Source organism: Gymnoscopelus microlampas (assembly GCF_963454915.1).
Source record: "Gymnoscopelus microlampas genome assembly, chromosome: 15".
In the NCBI taxonomy this organism is placed as follows: Eukaryota; Metazoa; Chordata; class Actinopteri; order Myctophiformes; family Myctophidae; genus Gymnoscopelus; species Gymnoscopelus microlampas.
Genome location: NC_139952.1, coordinates 39,064,281 through 39,074,438, shown reverse-complemented (window position 1 = coordinate 39,074,438; position 10,158 = coordinate 39,064,281). Strand labels below are relative to the sequence as shown.

The 10,158-nt window shown below is 39.7% G+C and overlaps 1 protein-coding gene across 2 annotated transcripts; it reads left to right on the top strand.

Moving 5' to 3' along the window:
• On the top strand, positions 1-7,212 carry LOC311061937 (uncharacterized protein). 2 transcript variants are annotated; one of them, XM_084080645.1, is made up of 7 exons: positions 1-234; positions 1,657-2,811; positions 2,915-2,980; positions 3,090-3,161; positions 3,275-3,337; positions 4,742-4,819; positions 5,485-7,212. In XM_084080645.1, the coding sequence occupies exons 2-7, from the start codon at positions 1,671-1,673 to the stop codon at positions 6,810-6,812; spliced, it is 2,748 nt and encodes a 915-aa protein (XP_083936771.1). In that variant the 5' UTR covers positions 1-234; positions 1,657-1,670; the 3' UTR covers positions 6,813-7,212. The 2 variants fall into 2 exon arrangements, with proteins under 2 accessions (XP_083936771.1, XP_083936770.1); XM_084080644.1 differs by having other exon boundaries at positions 3,263-3,337.
• Positions 7,213-10,158: the final 2,946 nt, after the last annotated feature.

Sequence of the window (10,158 nt, the reverse complement as noted above, 5' to 3'; positions counted from 1 at the left end):
TTTATCTGATGTGTTCAGATTATTTGAATCTGCATGCCTGTTCTTCTTCATGTACATGTATTCAAGACTGAAGTTGATTTAATGCTAAATGTATTATCCAGTCAGTATAAACATGATGATAAAACACTTTGAAATCCCTTCATGTAGGTGTAACTGAAGCTGAAGTTAAAGCTTATCTCAGCAATGAGACAGAAGAGCAGAAGGGTAGAAGAAATCATTCAGCTCATGTACTTGGTAAGTAGGATAACAAACAGACTCAACGAAAACTATAAATTACACTTTATTATAATGTACATTTATCAATTTAAACAGTCACAATTATGATCGCGCGCGCGCGCGCACACACACACACACACACACACACACACACACACACACACACACACACACACACACACACACACACACACACACACACACACACACATTTGTATTACTATACTTGTGAGAACAATGAAGGTTTTAGGACAGTGATTTTACAAATGCCATTTTTGTTGCCATTTTTAACCCCAAAGCTGAAAATACAAGCTCACAAAGTGTCACGCTGCGACACGTTATGAGCTTGTGGATCTGATATTTTCAGTGCACGACACCGGCGTGTGATTAAGTTTAAATCTTAACCCCTAAATTTAACATAATCCTAACGTTAAACCCAATCTACATTCTTTCCTAATTGTACAGTATGCCTAGCCTGGTAAACCCTCCCTCCAGATATCTCATTTCCATTTGATTTCTGGAGTGAGTCTGGCCTGAACGCCCATTGTGGGTGTTTCTAGTGCATTACCAAATAACCGAGCCTATCAGTGTCGTCGCTCATCGTTCTGTGATTGACAGCGACAGTTGGCCAATCAGGTGGTTCAAGTGAGCCCGAACAAAAGACGAACGGTAGCCATTGTTGTTTGTGCGAGTGCCTTCACTTCTTATTTTCGTTTTTAAAACGGTCTCAAACTTATTTTTTGAGGCACGGAATTTACTATTAAGATATCGTTTGGATAGAATTTAGTTGTTTAACTTCATATATGTGGTCAATTAATCATGACAGAGCCTATTTAAAAATATAAATTTAGAAAACCGGCAGGGGCGGGGAGTGACACGCATGTATCCCAATAAGGCAACCTATTTTGGGCATGGCCGTCTCAAAAGTCCCGTTGCGTCACATAGTCTGGAGGTGGTAAAAATAAACTGCTGATTGGCTGAAGGGGAAAAACGATCATTGGCTGAAGGGGTTGTCAGTCAACGGTATTACTCCCGCCCAACTCCAGCCCACAGCCAATATTGCAGAATGGGCGATCAGGCCAGACTCACTCCAGAAATCGAATGGAAATGAGATTTCTGGAGGGAGGGTTTACCAGGCTACAGTATGCCTAGTCTAAAAAATATTTCTAACCATAAAACAACCATTTCTCTTGTGAGGACCTGGATAATGGTCCTCACAATGTCTATTTATCAAATTATACTATACTTGTGACACACACACACACACACACACACACACACACACACACACACACACACACACACACACACACACACACACACACACACACACACACACACACACACACACACACACACACACACACACACACACACACACAATGTTAAAATGGCTGCAGTTAATCTAAACGTGTATGTGTTCTATATGTTCTATAAAAGCGACACAACAGGAAATGACCCAGGATATGACCCAGGGTCAGAGACAGCTGTTCCTGGATATGACCCCGGATCAGCAGGTCCTAGTAGTCCTACTGATGGAAAAACACCAAAAACTGAAGAAAAGTAATAAACTACTGACAGAAAAAGAACAAGAATTGGATAGAAGTAATAAACAACTGACAGAAAAGGAAAACCAACTGAAGAAAAGTAATGAACTACAGACAGAAACAGACAGTCAACTGAATCAAAGAAGTAAAGAACTAACTGAAAAAGAACAAGAATTGTATAGAAGTAATAAACAACTGACAGAAAAGGATAACCAACTGAAGAAAAGTAATGAACTACAGACAGAAACAGTCAGTCAACTGAATCAAAGAAGTAAAGAACTAACTGAAAAAGAACAAGAACTGAAGAACAGTAATATAAGATTGACAGAAACAGACAGTCAACTGAAGAACAGTATTAAACTACTGACAGAAAGAGACCAAGAATTGGATAGAAGTAATACACTACTGGCAGACAAAGACAACCAACTGAAGGACTGTAAACAACTACTGACAGAAAAAGAACAAGAATTGGATAGAAGTAATACTCTACTGACAGAAAAAAACAACCAACTGAAGGAAAGAAGTAAACTACTAACTGAAAAAGAACAAGAACTGAAGAACAGTAATAAAAGACTGACAGAAACAGACAGTCAACTGAAGAAAAGTAGTAAACTACTAGCAGAAAAAGACAACCAACTGGAGGAAAGTATTAAACTACTGGCAGACAAAGACAAGCAACTGTTGGAAAGAAGTAAACAACTAACTGAAAAAGAACAAGAACTGAAGAACAGTAATAAAAGACTGACAGAAAAAGAACAAGAATTGGATAGAAGTAATACACTACTGACAGACAAAGACAACCAACTGAAGGACTGTAAACAACTACTGACAGAAAAAGAACAAGAATTGGATAGAAGTAATACTCTACTGACAGAAACAGACAGTCAACTGAAGAAAAGTAGTAAACTACTAGCAGAAAAAGACAACCAACTGGAGGAAAGTATTAAACTACTGGCAGAAAAAGACCAACAATTGAATCAGAAAGATGAAGAGCTGAAGATGAGGAAAAGGGAATGGGATGATGTCATCACTGAAAACAAACAGCTTGGTGAGAATGGGATTATTAAAAAAAAAAAACTCATCTCTCTATAATATTTTTTCAGTGGTTCATCAAAACATAAATACTGCATATCTTCAACCTGTCATTGCAGCTCAGCAGATCTGTCATATGAAGACTGAATTAGAGAAACTGAGAACTGAATCAGACAAAAAGACAGGTCAGTAATCTGATATATAATATAATATAATATAATATATTTCCTTTAATGTGTGTTGTCTACATTGATAATTAGTTGACAGTTGATAATTAGTTGTCTTGTCTTATAGAGAGTGGGTATACCTCTACAGCAGGCCCCAAGATACCAATCAGGAGATGGAGCATCAACATTCCTCCAGAAAGTTAGTAATCAAAAGTACAAAAGTACTGTAATACATTCCGGGGCATTTAATAGCCCAGTAACACCTTTATTTTCTCTATTGTCAATAAAATCACTGTGTAGGTTGTGTTGCAGAGGATGGAGAGAACACTCTTCCACTGAGGAAGACACACAGTATGGGATGGCTTCCTCCAGACAGTGAGTCCATGTTACGGTTTCATTTTGTGATTTCTATTAATTCTGGTCATTCATTCAGTTATACGTCATGACTTAAAATATGTACAAATAAATAAATAAACAAACACTAAACTTCATTATGGTTATAGATAGAACAAAGGCCACATGAGTGCTCTTTAGAGTTCATAAAGAGACAACAACCAGTCCAGGAGGTGAAGAGTTGCTCACAAAGTCAAAAACTAATCATAGATGAAAGGAAGCCTGATGGGTGAACTCCAAGAACACTACCGACGAGCAAGGACGTCCTTGTTTGGAGTGTGCTTGGAGTTTGTCTTCTTTGTCATCTTTGTATGGTTATCCATCCATGGAAATCCACCTGAAACTAAGACTAATGTCAGACTGAAAAGTTCCTATGCCTAGCAGTAGGGGGAGCGAGAGAGTAAGGAAAGAAAAGGAGAGAGGGGAAAATGAGAAGGAGAAAATGTTGTTGTTGTTGTACTGAGTTTGCCGGTTCTTTGAATGAAGATGAAGTTGATATTCTAAAGAGACTCCTCGTTCTTTATATAGCACCCGAAGTGTTATACAGTACTTATGAGGGTGTTTGAATGAACACACTTTGTTGGAAGGTCACACCTAATGACCTACAATGTAGGTCATTAGGTGTGACCTTCCATTTGGCCTTCATTTGCTGTCACCTTTTTTTTTAATCAACCTTTTAATCGATTTTACTCATTATGGATATGAAGCATCAACTGACTGTGAAAAGGTACTCATTTATCCAAAGAGTAAGAAAATTAAGGGCTGCCTACACATCGACTACAATTCTCAGACTTAAACATTATCTAACAACTACATCTGCCAATACACATGAGGCTGGCACCACTGGCGCACATAATCGGCATCATGTCGTGATGCATAGGATTTTTTTCTTTCTGTAGGACAGAGGCATTGTCAGTTCTCAGTTAAATCAAACAAACTAAATAACACACAAACAAATGTCACATCTAAGGAATCTCAAGAATGTTTTTGACGGAGCGTGATGTGCTTCATTGGAGACGGTGAATAACGTAATTTCCTAACGGTTAATTCAATTTTCTCCGAACACAGACTGTATCAAATATAAATAATTATAATAAATGATACAGAGCTATTTCACTGACTGAATCACCGGCCTAATTTTTTTCACCTATTATTATATATTATTATATTATTATTTATTCACCTTCTTACGTGATTTAACCCATGTCCAGGAGCATTAGGATTTACTGTAGGTACTCTATATGGACCATTTTACCATAATACTTTTTTTACTTTATGTTTTACTTTACTTTCATTATTGGCTACATACTGTAGCTAAATTTCTTTCCCTCTCTTTGGTTTACAGTCCAACTGGACAGTTTTATCGATGTCTGTGTTATTTTGCAGTGGGAGGAGAGCCCACAGATGAAGACTCTACTCTACCAATGAGGAAGAGAGAAAGCATGGAATGGCTCCCTCCAAATAGTGAGTCTATGATGTTTTTTCAAATAACGTTTGGCAGGGGAACATATTATGTACATATTATGTATTATTTTATGAACATTCTTAAATGGTACAATCAAATATTTTGTATATGTGTTTAACATCTTGTTTGCAACCATGTTAAAGAATCTTATTGAAGGTTTAAACATATTCAATAAAGAAAGATAAATAGATAAACTTGATGTATGGAGTAAAGTGAGTGGAATTTGTCTGCAGATGTGCCGTACTATTTGTCCCCATTTTCTCTCCCGATTTGGTTATTGCCAATTCTCCATGTGCATTGTTTTCCACATTGCTGGCAACTCCCCCGCTGTTGGTCTAGGGGTATAGACTGCCATAATCTCTCAAGACTGCAGAATCTGAAAAAAAGTATACATAAATATACATTTTTTTTAACGGACTGGGTTCCCAGATTGAGACTACCATGGTGTCTCCTCCGATACACATGGTCACCAGTCACTTCTTTACACCAGACAGGAAGGGGTTTTAAGGGTTGAGCGTAACATGCAGAGGTTCTTGCTATAACTTAAGATTTGTTTGGGGCACCTAAATCGTCTGTGATATCATGTAGTCATTGCATATAGTTACTGAATACTGTGTTATATCTGGTACAGTTTTATAATTTCTTCCATTGTTTTGTGTTTCAGTGGCAGCAGACAGCATTTTGGACTCACCAGTGTCTCCCACTGCATCTGAGCTGAGACTGGTGCTACTGGGGAGGACTGTAGCTGTGAGGAACGCAGTAGGAAACACCATCCTGGGCAGGGAGGTGTTTGGTGCTGAGGCCAGCTCCTCTGAACTGAGCCAGAGGAGTAGGAGGAGAGAGGGGGACGTCTGTGGGAGACGGTTGGTGCTGGTGGACGCTCCAGACTTCTCTGGAAGCTCACTGGAGGACACAAGGCAGGATGTGGGGCTGTGTGTACGTCTGTCCGCCCCAGGTCCCCATGCTTTCCTCCTGGTCATACCAGGAGAGTCCTCTGAAGGAGAGGTGAGAGGGATGATGGAGAAGATGCAGGAGGCATTTGGAGAGAGCTGCTGGGAACACAGCATTGTCATCATTATCCACGCTGACAGTGTGAAAAAGCAGAGTGTTGAGGAGTTTCTCCAAGCAGGAAGTCAGGAACATAAGCAGCTTGTAGAGAAATGTGGGAACAGATGCCACGTCCTCAACATTACGGACAGCAGCAATGCTGGTCAGGTTTCACAGCTGCTGGAGAAGATAGAGAGCATGGTGGCACGAAACACAGAGAGCTTCTACAGCACTCAGACCTACCAAGAGGCAGAGGCCCAGGTCAGAGAGATGGAGAGAAAGATTCAGACGGACATGGAGGAGAGGAGACACATGGAGGAGCAGGAGATGAGGGAGAGGTTTGATAAGGAGCTTAAGGACTCTCTGAGGAAGATAGAGGGATCCATTCAAGAGCACGAGGGAGACATCAGGAAGATCGACCATCGAACGAGTGAACTAGAGAGACAAATGAAGGAGGAGAGGGATGAAGAGAAGAAACGAGAGCTGGAAGGGGAGCTGAGGAGGGAGTCTGAGAGAAGAGAGGAGATGGAGAGAAAGCTGGATAGGTTTAGAGCAAAGAGAGAGAATGAGAGGAAAGAGAGGGAGGAGAGACACAAACAGGACATAGAGGAGATGAGAGAGACCTACGAAGCAGAGGCCCAAGTGGAAGCAGAGAGAAACCTGATGAAGGTTCTCCTACCTGAGATTCAGAGAAACATCATGATCTCAAACATAAAGATGCAGAGAGAGTTTAACAGACAACTGGAGGAGAAGAACAGAAAGATGACAACACTGAGACAACAGTTAAAGGAGAGCCACAGCCGTTATTCAGTGCTGGAGGAGGTGTATCACAACTCACTGGACAAACACCTGAACTTAATGGAAAAATTGCCATCAGGAAGTGTAGAAGGGAGTTTATGTGAGGGGGGAATAAATGAGAGCAGAATGGGGGTTCAGGATATTTAATTGCTGTACAGAACAGTCAGCCATGTTAATTTGGAAGAGCAAAAAAAAATCTTAAATGTGAAACTGTATTGTCTTTTAACTAAAACATTACGGTCCACCTACTGTACATAAAGGTCATGGTAACAGACATTGAGAGACATTTTTAGCTAATATATTTGGAAATTAACTATGGTGGTATGAGTAGATACCAGCTACTTGGTAACTCGAGTATATACAACTTATGTGCAACATTTCATTACATGAAGTAATGTATGGTTACATACTGTATGTAGACATACACCTTTTAATATAGTGGTGTTAATCCCTGTAGTTATGAGGGTAGCTCTCATATGCAAAGCTCACCGGCTTTATCTTTCTTTGCTAAAATGTCTAATTAAGGAAGCACGTCTATTCATTAAGTTTAAACAGTCTGTAAATATTGCTTGTAAATAGTTTTTGCAGTTTCTTCTAATTCATTTTATGATGATGATGATGATTAAACATTATCTTTCATATGAAACACTTTTTCCTAACTAGTGTTACTTTATGTTCAGTCATATATTCATTGTTTATTTATTTTTAATAGACTGTTATATTAGACATATATTACCCAGAAGGCCTGTTGATACTGTGCATCATTTTTTGTCAGATTCACTGTTATAGTCTGTACCTAATGTACAGACTAAACAACAGTGAATATGAAAACCACCAATCACAAAATCTATCACCAATTTATATATCACTGGATATATTATATCCATTGATCTAATTGGTGATAGATGTACAGTATATTCATATATATATATATATATATATATATATATATTAATTGGTGATAGATGTACAGTATAGTATGTTCATTCATATTAATTGGTGATGGCAGTACATTTAATCTATGTAATTACAACAACATAAATGTTGGATGTGATTAATGCCTGAGGCTGCTGCTTGCTGTACTTCCTGTAACAGTGGTTCCCAACTTTTTCTGGATCAGGGCCCACTTAAAAATATTCAAAGTGTTCGCAGCCCACCCATCTGACCACCTCAGAGGGGTGGGTCGCGTGCATTTTCAGAGAACCTTTATTTTAATGATCAATCAATTACAATTACTGTAATTGTGTTCCAGCTCAGTTCAATGGAAACTAGAAAAAGTGCTCCTCGGAGCACAAGTCTCCGCCAGGTCAGGTAGGTTATTATGGCCTCCTGGTGGCGCTATAATAGGCCAATGTGAAAAGGGTGCCATTTCTTCTTAGGCCTTGCATGGCACTGCATTCATGATTTGAGGCATTTTGTTCCAAAAATGTGGTTTGCTAAATTAGACCAGCTGGTGGCGCTATAACAGGCCATTGTAAAAAGGGTGGCATTTCTTCCTCAGCCTAGTGGGAATGTGTGTGCAGAATTTCACGGAAATCGCACACTGCGTTCATGATTTGAGGAATTTTGTTCAAAACGGACCTAATGTATCCTGCAAACTTTAGAAGCCAATGTTAGCCAAGTAGGATAGAATATGAAATATCGGACACATCCATCTTGATCACATGATTATAGAGATACTGTGTACCAATTTGCGTGGTTTTTCTAACATAATCTGAAGGAGTAAGAGCAAATTATTTTTTTTTACAAAACTCAGCCTCCTGGTGGCGCTCTAAAAGGCATATGTGAAAAATGCAGGGCAAAGGTTTTTCCTTGGCCTCTAAGGAGTGTGCATGCAAAGTTGCACGCAGATCGGTGCAGTTATAGCTAAAAACGTGAATCGGCCTGTTATAGCGCCACCATGAGGCTGATTTGAAAGTTTTCAAGTGACATTTCTTCCTGGGCCAAGTGGGAATGTATGTGGAAAATTGCACGGAAAGTGCATGCTGCGTTCATGATTTGAGGCATTTTGTTCAAAATGAACCAATCCTGCAAACTTTGGAAGCCAATCAGGATGGAATATGGAAAATCGGACAGATCCGTGTTGATCACATGGCTATAGAGATACTGTGTACCGATTTGCGTGTTTATTGGAGAAAATATGTAGGAGTAATATCAAAAATTTTGTTTTGCAAAAGTGGGCCTCATGGTGGCGCTATGACAGGCTGATCTGAAAAATGTGGGGCAGAGGTTCTGCTGTGTCATCCAGGGAGTGTGTGTGCGCAGTTTCACAGCGACCGGGCCAACGGTGGCGGAGATTAGCTGCTCACAGACAGAAGGACGGACGGACGGACGGACGGACACACGGAAGGACGGACGGACAGGGGGCAAAACATACTCTCTCGCTATGCCTTTCGGCCTGGCGAGGACAATAATATCGCTGTCCTATAAGATTCCTTTCAGACACTGTAAACCACTATCTCCTTACCAGGGCTGACCTACAGTATTCATTTTGATCCTTTCTTCTGTCCTCTCCTCTGGAGTCTTCCAGACATGAAGATTGAGAAGAACCAGGGTCATCTTAAACCTGGACTATAACCCCCACAGGGGAGAAACAGAAGAAAGTCTTTGTAGTATTTGCGCTCTAAATTCAGCCTTTTAAGTTTTGAATATGTATTTCTTGTAATTTTGTACATCTTCAAAATGTTTACATGAACGACAGGTTGCCTCATGTTGCTTTGATATACACTTAGTATTAATGAACACACAAACGGCTTTCTGGATGGAATTTAGTGAGGGCTATTAACCAGAAGTGTTGGTTGCAGTGCATCCTAAAGGAGAGACAAATATAGCTGTCCAATTAGTAATATTAGGCTTCTAATATAGATTTTTGTGTCATCGTTACGACCCCTCCTATAAGTGTCACCAGGTGTAACATAAAATATAGACTCCCCCCTTTCCAGTACCCAAACACAGCCAGCCATCACCAGTTTAAAATCCAAAAGACAGAATTATATATAGAGTTATATATAGAATTGACAAACATGGAGTTTAGGGCCCTCAGGGAGAGCCCTAAACTGCTGGCTGCTGACTGATATGGAATGAGGCCCAGGTGTGTCTCCAGACACCACGCCACTCCTCCTATCTCCACTCCATCCTCCAATTACCATGGGACACTGAAAACACTCAGAGGGTTAAAACATAGAATGAGGCCACATAGGGCCGTAACATATCCCAAGGGTCATAACATTCATCACTTTCAATTTCACTTATCCTGTATCAGTTCTGTCTCCCGATTGGATGACATTGGTATCCCAACCTGAAAACGTATTTTCGGTTTACTTAAGAGCTGGAGAGACGGGTAGACCCCTGTTAAAGATTACTATCAATACCGTTATTATTGTATAATTGTACCACTGTACTTTTTGCAAAGTGTTAAGTATTCAATTGATCAAAAACGATATCACAATACAGAGCTTTAACTTATTTTAACAAAAACAAACACATCCTTTAA